We start from the raw sequence: 16,880 nt of genomic DNA on the forward strand, positions 1-16,880 counted from the left end.
AGAATGTAATCATATGAGAAAGAATATTAAATTTATAGTGCATAGTTTGAGCTCTCTATTCATTTCCACAGAAATAGCAAGCAGTACATTTCTTCAAAAAGAAACTTTAATGTTCGAGTTATGTTTAAACTGTATTAGCACAGTAAGCATCTTTTAAGGGGAAAAAAGTGATTATTTCTTCAAACATCTGCTTTTTAAATCTACTTATTATTCAGTTATGTAGTTTTTTTATTGGTTTTCATTTAAAACAGTATGGCTTAGCAGAAGAAGGAAGATTTAAAATGGTGATTGGAAAGTTAAACTTGGAAGTGAGAGGAAAATACAGATTATTGCTACCTTTTTTATTATAAGAAATAATTAATCTCATTTGTAAGCAATATATTTCTTCCAAGAGGTCTTGGTATTCACTGAAGACCAGCAAAAGCAGCTTTGTCCTCACATTTTGCCCAATACAGATGTGCAAGTGAATGTTCTGCTGAGCCATCAAAAGAGAACGTATGTGTCACATTATTATAGGCTTTGTATAAAACATCATAAACAAATCAAAAAGCTCCCAAATGCATAAGCCAGTCTCTGCTTACATAGCTGAAATGACTTTTGACATATGATGAAGAATGTGAAAAGCTGCTGTTTTTTCTTTTCTTCTAAAGCATTTGTGTCCTGCTGTACAGCCTTCCTGAAACTGTTGTTCAGTGGCACCAGTTACAGTTGCTGTCCTATTCCTTCTCTGAGTCTGGTCATTTGCCTCAAACAGAAAGATATAAAACAAAAATACAGCCAGGAGACTGTTAGCATATTATGATAATGGTCTTAAATTTGGTTTAGGGACTGTATAGTCTTTTGTGGCCGATGGTTTGTAGCTGCTAAGGGAGAGATCAGAGTAAATATTCTTGTGGGCTTCCTGACTTAACATCTGTTATGTAGTTACTTCAGGCTTCGGGAAAGTAGACTTAGAGATCCAGCAGTCCTTTAGTGCATTAATGTGCATTAATGTATAGCATGATTTTGGCAGTGTTACAGTATATAAACAGCTTAATCTTCCTTCTGCTAAAAAGAAAAAAATATTGAAGGTATATAGATACATGCTGGCATGTGAGCATTGCTTAAATAATTGTAGAAGCTGTTAGATGTGAAATGAAATTTGTGTGTGGCTATAAAATGTATGGTGGCAGGCAAACAGCTAGAATTTATGTAGATTCATATACATTAAAGTATGGATATGCATCATTTTATGAGACTCCAAAACCAAGTATATACACAAATGTCACAAGAAAATCTTTAACCTACTCATCAGATTGGAAGGGTTCCTAGGTAACTTAAGGAATAAGCTTAAACTAGCTTTATGGCTTATAAAACAATTAGTATTTCCCACATGCACAAATTTTAAATCAAAATACTGGAATATTCTAAAAGAAACCCCCAAATTAAATGGAGCTGTGGTGGTAAGTGCACATCATTAAGTTAAGGAAAACATCTCAAAGAGAATATTAGGTTTAAAGGAATTTTAAATTCATAATACATTCCAGATTTAGGTCATTTGAAAATACAGAGCTTGGACCCATCAGAGAGCTTTGTCTTTCCTCTGGTGTCTTCATCCACTGCCTACCTAAATTAATACATCCATATTTGACATCTAGCTTACAGGTCTTGTAGGTGAGGCTAACATTGCATGCTTTGATCTGAAAAGCTGTAACTTACAGTCCTGCCCTAACTGCCACAGTTAAGATCCACAGAGGTCCAGTTTTCTTGTTCCTAATAAGGAACTGTTTGCAAAATGATCTCCATCAAAGGACTGTACTACAAAATCTGCTATTTCTGGACCCCTCCCAAAAAACCCAACCAACCAAACACTAAAAACAAACCTCTTCCCCAAACCCCTAAAAACCCAAAAACCTGGCTCTACAGGAGGAGGAAGGAAGGATTGATGGAACAATATTAAAGAATATGGTTATTATAGTCAGTACTCTTCTGGGGTGAATATTACAGCAGAGCTCATCTGTGTGCTTGATTATGGCTGGAAAACTTTGTCAGTGCTGTGCAATGCTGTCTTTTTGATCCATAGTTTTATTTAAAATGCTAACATTGTAGCAATATTGCACAACAATCTTTTTTAATGCCATTGCTCTCTTTCCAACACTTGACAGTCTGCTATGCGTGGATTTACCTCATCTTTTTCATTTGTTCTCACACCTATCCTTCTGGATTTTCATGCTGTCTTTGTTTAATGAGAAAAGAAACAGATTGCTAACAGGTCTATCTACATCATAACTGAAGTATTTATGTAAGGGTACAATTCAGGGTGCTGCCTGAATAGATTTGTAAATAGTATGGTCAAATGCTGCTATGATGCCTCTTTCCTACATTTTTTTCTAAGGATCAGCAAAGGGACATTTTAAGTAAGATTACAGCAAGGCAACATTTATTAGAGCAGTAATTTGGGGGGAGATCAGAATGTTAACAAATACTACACAAATTTTTCATTTACAATTTTGTAGATATTTCCATCTCATCACAGGAAAAAGAACTTGAAAATAATTTAAAAAATCATTACTTTGGTATTTTTGAAGTGAAATGCTATTATTGTGTTTAGCAGTTATAACGATTAAAACGTTTTTTTTTTCCCCAGAAAATTGTCTTTAATTTATTTTCAAAATGTAAATATTAATTGATATAGGGATGAAACTTTTTGCTTTGAGTTAAACAAAGAGTTCAAGTTAAAAGGGGCTTTTTTGATCCAGAGGAAATATTTGTATTGTTCACATATTTCAAAAGGGCTTTCTTTCTAATTCAAACATGGGCCAAACTACTGATTGTCCAAACAGTTCTATAAATAAAAATATTGTGATTGAAGTTATGCTTCAGCATAGTTATGAGAGCACAAGTTTATTAAGACAGGAGGAGTAAGCATGATATATTTGGGAAGCGTTTGGAGTGTAATTGGTCTGACCTTCATGTTTCACTGCTTTCCATATGGCCTCAAAGGAGAAACCCCACCTCGTCACTGTTCTGCTCAGTGGTTCCCCCCAAATGGAAACAAAGAAGTGTTAAGTGTCTCATAATATAAGCTGTCAGTGAAATGTTTTAGTGCTTCATATGTGATTTAAAGTCTTTTAATAAATCTCTGGGCTATCGTATATTTGGTGGGCCATTCCAGGCTGTGGATTTTCAAGTCTGTTGGTTTCAACAGTTGTTGTTCAACGGTTGAGCTTAAACTGCAGTTCAGCGAGCAGCAGAGCCTGGTCTCCTATGTTTATGTGTCTGTAAGATGAGCCCTAATGCCTTCAGTCTGAGCATCCTTTACCTTCCCAGTAAAATAGCCACCCTGTTTATCCTCTATGCCCCCACCTACCTTGAATGGTACAGCTGCCTGGGCAAGAAGATAGATTGCTTTTACTGGTGGAAAGCTAAGTGTATTGGCCAGTGGACAGGGACCTCCTTTTTTAAACAGGTGCTGCCCTAGACTCCTTGTGACCCAAGCTATTTAATGAATGGACAAACTGTAAGATCTAAACATCACTCAAATCTTTGCTTTTTAGTGAAGTTAATTTCAAACTGACTTCTGGATTCACAAGCTATTAGAAAAGATGGGCAGGCACAGGGCAACACTGTTGTAGAAGTTTATTTCTGTAAGGAAGTAAGCTAAAAATTGATCATTTGGCATACGCTTAAGACTTTTGTTGTTGATATGTTGATATGTAAGTAGTAATCAGCATTTACAGTACATCAATAATACTTTAATACATTTAAGGTAATTCAAACGATGGAGTCTAAAATAACACTGTACCTATGAAAATACACTTTTAAATTTGGTTGGATTTGGCTTTTTCACATCATGGAGTTTCTGGCATTTATTCCTTTAGATATTTACAAAGAGAGAGACTTTAAACTGTTATCAGTACAGTGAATGATTTGCAGTGAAATCAGATGCAGAGCCTGGCATTCCACTTTATGCCAGGTGCCTGCTTTATCTTAAGTTTGAAATTTATTGCTTTTTATTATGTTTTTTTAAATTATTTTTTAATAGGATAAGTTTAGTTATTGCAAAAGCAAGACTATTCGTAATGGTTTGGTCCAAATATAGTGCAGTCAGATGGTATGCAGGTTTACCTAAAGAGCTTTGACAACCTCTTAATCTTGATATGTAGCACACCATCTATTCTAGTCACGGTTGTTTAAAAAACTTATAATGCATGTCATGCTAAATTGCACACTAGCTGTTTGTTTAGTATGGACGTAATTACACCATAAACTGAATTGCAGTTGAAACTGAAAAACAGACCTGTAGCAATATTTTCAAAGTTTATAGGTCTTTATGCTAAACCACATCTTAGATTTTCCCTGACAACCTATAGTCATCTTACTGCCCATTAACACTCCTTTCTGGATGAGGTAAGGGAAAATGAGCTTCAGGGGCCAGAAATTTACATTCTGATTTGATAATGTTTTTAAGTCTATGTGTAATTTTAAGCAGGGGTCCAGGACATGCTACAGTATTAAGATCAGATATTAGTTTTCTTGCCTGGAGATTTCCTCCTGCTCTGTGAAGTGGAGTTCTGATATCTGTCTCATACTTGAAATTCTTCAGTCCTTGCACTTTCAAAACTTCCATTGACCGATCTCAGTATTGATTGCTTGTGAACTGTAACAATCCCTCTTGCTTGTCTGATGTCTTTAATCTTTTGATCCATCTCCATGACTAATCAATATTTATATTGTCATGGTGGCAATATATCCACATCCAGACTCATGTGTCCGCAAACTTGCAGAGTGTGTTTGTAAGACAAATCGGTATAGAAACAGCTAAACATTTTCCGGGATGGAAGAGTAGGCATTCCAACATATCCTAAACACAAAGACATGTATGATGGAGTTACCTGTTACCTGTTAATGTATTTTCTTTCTACCAACAGGTCCCATAAGCAGCATTTTGGTGAATAAGTATGGTAGCCGGCCTGTGATGATAGCAGGAGGTATCCTGTGTTCATTTGGTATGATTGCTTCCTCTTTCTGCAATAGTGTCTTGGAACTTTATCTATGTATTGGTGTTGTTGGAGGTAAGAGTCCTGTTTAAAAGGGATTATTATATTATATTATACTATATTATATTGTTCTACCAGTGAGCCTTACTGATCAAGAACCCACTGTGCGAGGCATTGTACAAATGCAAACCAAGAAGGTAGCAGGATCAGTTTATTTCAGCTACCTGAACTATCTAATCCTTTAAATTAGCTGGTGTGATATTAAATTATTTCTTAGGATATTTCAGGAACAACTGATGATTTTATTCAATAAATGCTGTATGTATGTACTGTTCCACACTGCACTGTAATTATGGTATAAAAATTGATTGACTCATGACAGCACTTATTACAGTCATTTGTGTAGAATTTCACATTCATTCTTTTAGCTTTCAATCATGTTGCACTTCTCGTGGCAGAGGCTAGCAGAATTCTAGCAAAAATGCAAAAGCTAGTACCAGCTTTCTGTAGGTTTGTACATACATATACTTTCACAGATAAGTGTTAACAACTTTCAGTTCAATAGCTTTCTGCTTAAAATTCTCCAGGGTCAATCCCCAAATAAAATTATCCATATATCATCAAAGGCTAGATATTGCCTAAGGCAATGAACTGAAGTGATCATAAAGCCAGTAAATTAAATAACCTCCTTATCAAAAGTTGTGGGTTTTTCTTTAAACTATCTCCTCAGAATAAGGAAGGCAAGTGAGGTGAAATATTGGCAGGTAATAAATGAATGAGGTGATAATACATGTTCCTATATTCAACCTCATCTTTCTTTATGTTGGGACTAAAGGAGTCCTTCTTTGTTCAGTGATTATTTCTTAAAGCACTTATTTTTCACATCCTAAACTTGGGACTCACTGAAAGAATAAATTGAGGGTCCAGGAATGGGCCTATCCGAGAAGAAAACGTCTATCCTGTGCCATCCAGCAGATGCATAGCTACTTAGACCTTATTGCCTAGATGTCTTAATGCAGAGAGAAGGCCTAGAGGTTCAGCAAAAAAAATGTGGATGGGTGGTCTTCTTCCATGCATGTCCTCTACAACTCTTCCACGTTTAGTAGTGACTTCCATACCTGGGGAAGTGGAGCTGAACGTGCTCCAAAATAATTAGTCATTTTAAGCTCCACTTTTGTACACAAGTTTCATCTTAAATAGGGCTGGAAATAAGAAATGAGGAGATTTATGCATTTAAATACACCCTGCATTCATTGTAGCTGAGGTGACATTTAATAACTTTTGTGAAATGAGCCAAGAGAGAATTGCATTATAGCTTAGTAAATACAAAAATGGTGAGTCAAGGTGCTGATACCATCATTCCTCTGTGATTCCCCTGTCTCTGTCATTGCTGAAACACAACAAGGAGTTTTGGCTTTTATTGCAGTGCTACAGGGGGAAATGGCAGAATGCCACCATGACATAGTCTTGGCATTAACACACAAGGACAGCAATGAAGCTGTATTTCATTTTCTGATGCTAGTTGGTTTCTATCTTCATTGGGAATCACTGGATTAGATACTGGTCATTTTAAAAATAACTTGAAAGAGGTGTGATATGTTTTTTTTAGTGCATGACCTTCAATAATAGTCTTTCATGTGTTCTTTAGGTCTGGGTTTAGCATTCAACTTACAGCCTGCCCTGACCATGATTGGCAAGTATTTCTATAAGAAGCGTCCCATTGCTAATGGACTGGCCATGGCTGGAAGTCCAGTGTTTCTGAGCACATTGGCACCTCTCAATCAATTCCTCTTTAATGCATTTGGCTGGAAAGGAAGCTTTCTCATTCTGGGAGGACTTCTTTTGAACTGCTGTGTGGCTGGGTCACTTATGAGACCTGTTGGACCAAAACCCGTCCCTCCTGCGAAAAAAGATGTTGAAAAAGGCACAGGAGATTCTACCTTGCACAAAAACAACAAGAAGTCTTTTTGGCAAACTATGAATAAGTATCTAGATCTGTCCCTCTTCAAACACAGAGGGTTTCTGATCTATTTGTCAGGAAACGTCATTATGTTTATCGGTTTCTTCGCTCCAATAGTATTCTTGGCTCCTTATGCCAAGCACAAGGGAATTGATGAATATTCTGCTGCTTTTTTGCTATCTATCTTAGCCTTTGTAGACATGTTTGCTAGGCCTTCAATGGGACTCGTAGCAAACTCCAAGTTTATCCGGCCAAAGATTCAGTACTTTTTTAGTTTTGCTGTCTTGTACAATGGCATCTGTCATATCTTGTGCCCTCTGGCAACAAATTACACTGGCTTGGTGATATATGCTGTATTTTTTGGTTTTGCATTTGGAATGGTTAGCAGCGTTCTTTTTGAGACATTGATGGACCTTGTTGGGGCTGCCAGATTTTCCAGTGCAGTTGGACTTGTCACCATTGTGGAGTGTTGCCCTGTGCTCATAGGGCCTCCTCTAGGAGGTAAGAATCTCTTTTATTCCATTTTTTCAGACATTACAGCATAATCTTGCAATTTAGTATTGAATTAATATAAACATTATTCTTAATGTTATTTAATGTTTTCTGTGTGACTAGGAATGTACTGTAGCAGCAGTGCACTGCATCAATTATCTTTGCACTTTACAGCTGCAGATCCATGTGAGAATCTAAAGGCGTACATGGCGTGCATGTGCAATTGATAGATTAAGAGCATATCTCTGCTGGCCCATAAATCCACGTGATACATGTATGTTTTCCTGATAGCATGTAGTGCTAACTTTGCAGCCTTGATTTATGTGTATTCAGCTCCAATTTGCTCTTTGCCAACACAGTTCTTACTCTCTTGAATTGATCGAATCCACTGGTTAGTTTTTGTGAAGATCTCATAGTGACTTGTAGTTTCCCTAACTTGATGGCAGCTAGAGGAGCACCTGCGTAAATTTAAAATAGCAAATTTAGTTTGCCTAAACAGAGAGGGCTGGCATTTCTAGAGAGAAGAAACCAGTAGGGTGGTGCCAGAAAGGACAGGGGCATGCTCAGTAGCCTAGGCAGGGTGCGCACCTGGTGGGATTCCAGCGCAGTGCCATGGAGCATTGCGCCCTGACATGATTTTACACCACAGCCTCACTCGCAGCCAGTCTTTTAGTCTGTTTCTATAGCCAACAGATATGTGTAAGGCAATTCAGAGCGTGAACCATCCTACAATGACTAAAAGATGGAAATGTTGCCAACTTCTCTCTTTTGAGTGTAAGGGGAGCCTAAAGGGAGCCTAAGTAAGTATTTTCTGTTTGCTAGCTTTTTAGTCAGTATTTAGTAATGCTGTTAGTAAGCTTTATAATCTTAAAGTTTCTGCTGATATAACAGGCTAAAGAAATAGATGCTCAAATCTTATTGACAAGCGTCCATTAAATGTGTGTGTGTGTGTGTTGCAGTGTAAGCCCAACAATATGAAAATATAAAGATACTGAGATTACCAGCCTTGTGAACATACACTACACCCACATAAGCAGAGCCACAAAAGTCAGCAAGATTATATGTGCCTAAACCCATTTATAATTATCAAATTATTTTAAGGATTACTGTCGTGGTTTAACCCCAGCCGGCCACTGAGCACCACGCAGCCGCTCACTCACCCCCGCCCCGGGTGGGATGGGGGAGAGAATCAGAAGGGTAAAAGTGAGAAAACTCGTGTGTTGAGATAAAGACAGTTTAATAGGGAAAGCAAAAGCTGCGCGCGCAAGCAAAGCAAAACAAGGAATTCATTCCGTACTTCCCATCGACAGGCAGGTGTTCAGCCATCCCCAGGAAAGCAGGGCTCCATCACGTGTAACGGTTACTTGGGAAGACAAACGCCATCACTCCGAACATCCCCCCCTCCTTCTTCTTTGCCCAGCCTTATATGCTGAGCATGACATCATATGGTATGGAATAGCCCATTGGCCAGCTGGACCAGCCGTCCCGGCCACACTCCCTCTCAGCCCCCCGCGCACCTGGCAGGGCACAGGAAGATGAGAAGTCCTTGACTAGCATAAACATTACTTAGCAACAACTAAAACATCAGTGTGTTATCAACACTATTCTGATACTACATCCAAAACACAGCACTATACCAGTTAATAGGAAGAAAATCAACTCCATCCCAGCTGAAACCAAGACATTCTCACTATTTGTATGAAAATAACATTGTTGAGTGAAGTTTTAAATATGCCAAAACAATTCCACTCACTTCACTACAATAATATTTGTACAAGTAAATGTTTAAGAGTCCTCAAGATGTTCCGTATTTCCCTCGTCTTTTAACATACAAATTCATTTTGGTAATGGTAGAACAAAATATATTCTTGTCACACAGACTCTTCCTATGCCACCTAGTGGGGGGACTGAGCCTGTGGCCGCTGGAGTCCAGCCTTTTCAGTCAGGTTCTGAAATCAATATTAATATTAACTCTAAAGATATTAAATCTAATATTTATGGAGCAACGGCATATACAACTATTTATTTTTCAGTATATTTGCTTTGCAGAAGTTTTGAAAAGCGTGTGTTTGTGCTATAACTTTATGAATAATTGATTTATCTTGTTAAACAGAGGCAACAAAGAGGACGAGCACATGGAAAAGTTAAATTCCAGTTTTGATTTGTTCATATCCTTTAAAATATTATGCTGAAGTAATGTTAATGCAGAATTTCATTTTTAATCATCAGTTTTATAAGACTGTTCATCGATAAAAAACAGTAAATTGTACTATTTACAATAATAGGTGAATTATACAGTTGCAGTGCTATTTGCATTTTTCCTAATACTAGGCTTGTGAAATAAAGAAAAGACTAAAATAATATGATGGCTTGTAAATGTGTATCAGGTGAATAGGCTGGCATTATGGCTTCAACCCAGTAAAAGCATCTAAATACTAAATTGAAGTGCGCAGGTTGTCCTGTGAATTTCAATGATAGCGTAGCAGAGTTCAGAGCTAAATAGTTGGATACATACAAATGTTGATTTGGCAGTTGGGAAAATTTAGAAATAATGGCTCATAAAGTGGAAGAACAGTTATATTTTATTTTTCTTGTCGTGACCAAATTGATCTCAGAGATGTGGATGTAATTTTTAGGTACAGGCTTCAGAGTTCAAAACTCAACAGTTGAACACGATAGCTGAAGGGACGAGCCTTTCTATCTCTTTCACCAGTCACAGGAAAGTAAAAATGAAAAGCAAGCAGTTGATGCACAGTGACAGCAGCCTAAAAAGGCACATACCTCTTCATCCTATTATCAGTATGCAGCCTCCATGAGTGTCAGACAGTCACTCCAAAACAATAGGAAACAAAATTAGGAGGTGAATAAAATAATAAGACAATGAAAGAATGAAAATGAAAGAACTAAAAAACTGTCTGTCGTTATTCATTAAGGTTTACTTACTTTGTTCTTCAATATTTTATCATTGTCAGTGATTCCAATGACAATTGCTAGCTTGACTAATACAGGTTTTGTTAGAATTTGGCTATATATGTTAGACCATTTGAACATGTTGAAAATGCTTTTCTGCTCCAACTTCAAAACCAGGCAATATAAAGGTATTTCTCCTGGGGAAAGATCTGGATTGTATTGGGTATTCTATTCTAAAGACTTTTTTTCTCTTCTTGTCTTTGTATTTCAGGTTGGTTAGTGGATGTTACTGGTGAATATCAGTACATGTATTTTGTCTGCGGAGTGATTGTGATTGTGGCCAGTATCTGGTTGTTCATTGGCAATGCCATTAACTACAGGCTTTTGGCAAAAGAAAAGAAGTTAGAAGATGAGAAGCAGAAAGCACAGAAGAATGCTGACTCAAAGGAAGCAGAACCATTAACAAACAATGAGAATGAAGATGCTGCCAGCAGAGCTGATAAAGCTCTTGAGGATCCTTCAGAAAGAGAAACCAATATTTAATCTGCAATATAGCTCAGAAGGCAACATTTATGACTTCCATTAGAGATATGTCTTCAAGACACAGGCCAGGTTTTGTGGTAACAATGATCAGTCACAATATTGGATGGGAACTGATTTTTGCCCTGTGGCAAGACTCTAAGTTAAATTACTATCTACAGTTTATTTATTTCAGTGATACAAAATTGAGATTACAAAGATAGTGACTCCATGCAAATGAGTCCATCAAACTATGACTCTGGACAATCAAGAGTCGGATAAACCAGACTATAAATAAAGCCTTCCAATGACAAAACAGTTTTGTTTTAAAAGTATCTCTAATGCAAAAGTATCTCTTACTCTTATTTGGGAAGATACTTTGTGTTCATCTTTAGAGTATTGTTAAAGTCTGTTGAAATAATCTGCCCAAACTGTACTTACCACTAATATTAAAAAGAATATAAGCTCAAAGATTTGTTTCAAAAGAGACAGAGTACCTGAATGAAGCACACTGAAACTTTTTCTCTTTTGTAGGCCCACTAGATCAAAAAGATACATTATGTCTGTATAAACAAATATAATATGTAATTAAGGCTAGAAGATGAACAATTGGTGGGCACCATCTCTAAAATACAATAAACAGCTGAATTACAATATATTCCAGTTTCCTCCTGTGATAGCTGACTACATTGTACTTCAACATACACATTTGAACACAAAGTACGTTCAGACCTCGCTAATTCAAACTAAGCTAAAATCTGCCTGTACATAAAAGGATTTAAAACCAAGATTTACATTGCTAACAACAGTGACAATTAGTTTATTCAGTTATGTATTCCTGTATGGCTGAAGGAACTGGATTGGACTGTGAAGCCTTCTTCCTAAAGGGACTAGATTCAGAACCTGCTGATGTTAAAAGGGTACTTACCCTTGGCTTCTGTGGCCTGAATCAGTTTCATGGCAATGACTTCAAAGTAGGTGCTTGGGTTTTTTGGCAAGTCTTTAGTTGTTTCATGGTCTACTGAGAGGAGGTTTAAGGTCTAACTTCAGGTCTTTGCAGACAGGTAACTTTATACCTGTTCTCACCTCCCTTTCCCATGTAGTTAGTAAAAAGCTACTTCTTTTTTTGTAATGCCAGTTCGAGCAAAAATGCTGCAAGGCACATTGACAGTGCCAGTCTGGAAGCTTTGTATTGACATACCATTTTTGTGCAAGGTATTTGGTCTTGTGTCTACAATTTCACACAGAAGCTTATATCAATTAAAATGTACACAATCGTTTCTCTTCCTTTAGGCAAAAGTAAGCATAAGTCTATGATTTTACTTTAGAGAAATTAGCATTACACTTGAAAGCTAAAAGTGCAAGCTTCTGAAGATATTAAGTGAAAATATTTCTGTTCTATTTGTAGGGGAGGAAAGATGCTATTCGTTTTGGAGAGATGCATATAAATGCCTCAGAAATTGTGAAAATTAAGGGTCTGATTCATAAAACATTTGTGCACTGTTTATGCAGAATACACATATATTCAATTCAGGGAAAAGAATATAATTCATTTTAGCCCTCTTTTAAATCTCAAAAAGTTGCAAATATATTGGACAGACAGCTAGCTGTGTCAAACATACTTTGAAGCGCCAATAACAAAAGAAAAAAATTAATAGTAAAATCTAGCAAATATGTGAGTGCTTTTAAGAAAGCGTAGTGTTCAATATTATTATTTTCATTCTTCTAAAAATTTTGGTAGTGCTTCCTTCTGTTTTGCTAGGTTATCATCTTATATACTATGAACTTCCACAGCAGTGCTGAACTTTTTCATTATCTCTGCACCATTTTGGGGGAGAGGCATCATGAATCTACTTGCAGCATGGTACAGAAATTAATTCCTACTTTTTACCTAATTATATGCAGGAAAACCAAACATCTTCTACAAGTCCTGTAATTTTATAGGCACATCAGCAACAAAATATGTGCATTTCAGAGTTTTGGGAGAAAACATGGGTTACATGCTCAGATTTGAGCAGTGAACTGTGTAAAGGAGAATGATTTAATCCCAGTAAAATTACAATTCCTCTGCCAGCCCCCAGCTTCAGAGAAGAAATAAATACATTGCACCTCCTTCCAAACTGTAGCCCTGTGAGCACCCCAAGAGGTAAAAGTGTTGCTCTGTTTTTGGCTATACAAACATGCAGGGTGAATTCCAGGATCTGTGAAGGCCCTATGTGCCCAGAGCCAGAAAGTGATGAGGAGTTTCATAGACACTAAGCTTTCATACAGTGAGGAATATCAGTTATAAATACTGGATTGTGAAAGATGAACTGAAATTTTAGCTAAAGAGTAGTCATGAGGAACATCACTCTGCTCTTGACAGCAAGTGGTAGAAAGGCAGAGATTATTTGAAAAGAGATGAATATAGAGGCTGAACCAAAATGACTGAGGCAAAATTCTAGGTGCTTATTATCTCTTTGTAAAAAACAGCGTGATTAAGAATATAGGGTAGAAGATAACAAGTGTCAAGTTTTGACTTAAGTCTGTTAAAAGTTGCTGTGAGTAAATAAGGGACTCAGAAGAAAGATGATAAAAAAAGGCTGTCAGGAAACATGCAGGCAATTTACCTGTTCTGTGCAGGACCACAGAATACGATGCAACATGGCATAGGAAATAAAGGAAAAACAAGGTTCCTCGAGCCATAGACACACCTGACCACCAGTAACAAAAATTATGTTGCTATCTCAGAGGAAATAAAAATTTATATAAACACAACCCTCTGCAGAGCTACTACTTTTTCATCTCTGGTTAATTATGTTAAAAAATAATAGAACGAAAGAAAGAGCTGCTTTACCACCACTCACCAATGCGCAATTTTTACTCCCACAGGGCAAAATGATGTAGCAGGCAACTAGAGGTATGAAGTACCTCTAGCATGAACTGAGTCAAGTGAAACATTTCCTTACACCCCTTTCATTACTTTTGCTAATAATACTAGCAACAAAATAAAAAAAACATCAGAATACTCTTGATATTACTGAATATTAAGGAAGTTAAAATCTAGAGATGAATGAAGAAAATTGGAACCATATCTATGCAAAAACTGCCTGGAGTTAAACAACCGTGTCTTCCAAATAATACGTACTAAAGGGGCAATTGCCTTGTATATCTAGCTCTTATCTCTATAAGTAATAATAATAATAAATTGCCTTGAATCAATTCTATACTGAGCAGCAAAGTAGCAAATTGAGTATAACTTTCCTTCAAACCCCTGAATATCACTCTTACTTGGACTGAGCTGTAATTTGTACTGCAAATCATTTCATCGTTACATTTCTGCTTTCAGGGTAAGACCTGGGTATATACCAACTCTCTAAATCCCCCTGGTTTCTTTCAATTACCTTGCCCCCAGTCTGCACCACTGCAGGATCAGGACTAAGAGATGTCCCTGCCCAATAATCAAGAAATGTACTCTCAAACTTCAAAACATACTAGATGCATCTATTATGCACTATGGAGTCTGTAATCTCTGTCAGTCAGTGCAAGCTCTTAATTGCTCTTAACCTCATTCATACTCATGTATACTTCATCCTCTTCATTCTTCTGCCCCAATATCACTGAGCCTAATTATCACCTTGCTCTTGTTTGATCAATGACGAAAAATAATGCCAAAATTTTAAAATTAGTAGGAAAGGGGATAACATCAATAATTTTTTTCCTATTTAATATCAAGGTTAAATTTCAAGTAGTTTCAGAGTAGACACCCAGATACTTTTATCTTTTTAGGGCTTTTTGACATCGTACTTTCTCGTAGCTGGAGGGTTCTTCTGTATTGCTCTTTCCAACTCCAGAGAAAGACTTCTCACTAAGAATTCTCAGTACTTTTCAAAAACATATCAAAATTTCACCCCTCCCACTTCTCACCGCTGAACTGTGGTTGCAAATGTTGTCAGTTCTGTATTTCCATTAAGTTCACAAAAGCATCTTTTTATATGAAATCCTGTAGCATAAGTAGTGAGACTACAATCCTTTTATTTCAGGAGTGTGATTTGTGAACTGTTTTGACAGAGTTAGGGAAAGTCTTATTTTATCTTCAAATAGATTTTTTTTTTAATGATGCTGTCCTTATGAGTGGAAGTTCAACTTTACTTACAGCTGAAGTGAATGGCAGGAATTTCACTGACATCATGATTCAAAATTCACATGAATTTTAATGCTCTTTATGCATATCAGTGCATATCATTTGGCAGTGTGTACATAATTGTCCTTCCCAGAGAACTCTCATTCCTCTTGGAGGTTCCCCCCTCCCCCTTCCCCCCCACCCTGTTCTCCATTTTGATGTAACACAAAGAATTTGGGCCTGGCATTTAGTGACTTTTCTTAACTGCTTTCTTGTCATTTTCTTTTCTCAAATGCCTAAGCAACTTTCACTTGCTGCTTTCAGGTCTAGATGGTTGTGAGTATTAGTGGGGAGGTATTATTCAGATACATAATAAGCTACAGATACCACATACAGCCAGGATTTCAATAAACAAAGCCAGTGACCACTTTTATAGATGAACATGCTGTAACTGGTACTGACAAATTTGCCTATAACAAAATCGAATCGAGGCAACTTTTGTTAGTTTCTCTATAGATGACTATTTTTCTACTCACAGAGAGGAATATAAAGGGAATTTTTAAATAATTATTTTCCGAGATGACATATCAATTTTAACAAGGCTCTCTGGATTTTTTGGGGGATGGGTGCTTTTCTGATGTTTATGCATATATATATATAGAAAGTGTTTGCATGTATTATCACCTTTTTGATCACAATTTGCATAAGCATTGCTATGTAATTTCAAGATAATTTGCATGTTGTTGTTTTGCAGTTCAAATTTTTCTCGTCATCTACCTCTCAATTGAAGTTTGGAGACTTGCATGACCCTGGAGGAACACAGTTAACAAAAAGCATAATGGTAAAACCTGTACAGACTATTAGAATGTCTCCCAAATATTTGAAGCTACTTACAGTTCTATTTTTAAGGCAGTGCATATTTATGACCAAATTCTTGTGTCAATTGGCATAGCCTTATTAAATCTAAAGATTTAATCCATGCTGGTGTAGTTTTTACATCACTGAACTGGTATAAAAAATCAACGTGTCATTTAGATATCTAAAGTCCTTTCTGTGAGATGCTGGCCCTCCTTTTTTTTTGGTTTTCTTTCCGTTTCTGAGTTAGTGGAAGTAATTAAATGGAAACATTACATAGTTAATACATCCAAACTTTGCATTTTGCATCTCTGGGGGGAAAAAAAAAAAAGTTTCTTTTGTTTAGAAATAATACAGAATTTTAGCTTGCCCTCCCTTTTATGGGCCAGTTGAGGGAGATGGTCACAAAATATTGGACTGGGGCCAAGGAATAATGGTTGTCCTTCATATGCTCTTTACAAAAACAATGATTGTTTCTTCAAAGATATTCTTCTTTTTAGTCTGCAAACCATTCTTGCCTTCTAGGACTAGTACAAAGTCCACTGAAGCCAACATAAAAAACCCTTTTAAAGTCAAAGCGCTTTATCAGACATTGGAGGTGATGCGGCTTCAGTGGAGCCTTCAGCCTTACTTTCTCCATATCAAATCTCAGGAGTATCAGACGTAACACAGAAAATGCAGGATTTGTTGCAACTGGCAAATTTAGCTGTGCCTGCATAATATTCCTAATGAATCAGTCCCTAAATTAACGCACAATATGTATTATTTTAATAGCCTATGTAAATAAAAAAAGTCAAACATAAACTCTGAATGTAGATTATAAAAAATAGACAATATATTTAAATAAATATCTGAACAAATCTGCTTAACCCCAAAGCAAATTATCTATTTCGTTTCAAGCCTTTCTTCAGCAGTTTATAATCTTCATTTTTGTTATTTCCAGAGAAAATGGTTTATGTCTTTTGGGAATGTATATATAGATTTATATATAAGGGACTATATATGCATATGTGTATGTGTGTATATATGTATTCCCCTATATATGAAACTCTAATATATATAT

General features: G+C 36.5%; 1 protein-coding gene across 1 annotated transcript; it reads left to right on the forward strand.

Moving 5' to 3' along the window:
* Positions 1 to 4,910: 4,910 nt before the first annotated feature.
* On the forward strand, positions 4,911 to 11,241 carry SLC16A7 (solute carrier family 16 (monocarboxylate transporter), member 7; the record flags this gene model as incomplete). The annotated part of the gene is made up of 3 exons (XM_009578041.1): positions 4,911 to 5,054; positions 6,628 to 7,440; positions 10,613 to 11,241. Coding segments are annotated over 3 exons (1,229 nt in total), but the record flags the coding sequence as incomplete, so codon positions are not given.
* Positions 11,242 to 16,880: the final 5,639 nt, after the last annotated feature.

The sequence above is a fragment of the Fulmarus glacialis genome, unplaced genomic scaffold, assembly GCF_000690835.1.
Source record: "Fulmarus glacialis isolate BGI_N327 unplaced genomic scaffold, ASM69083v1 scaffold34265, whole genome shotgun sequence".
Classification (NCBI taxonomy): Eukaryota; Metazoa; Chordata; class Aves; order Procellariiformes; family Procellariidae; genus Fulmarus; species Fulmarus glacialis.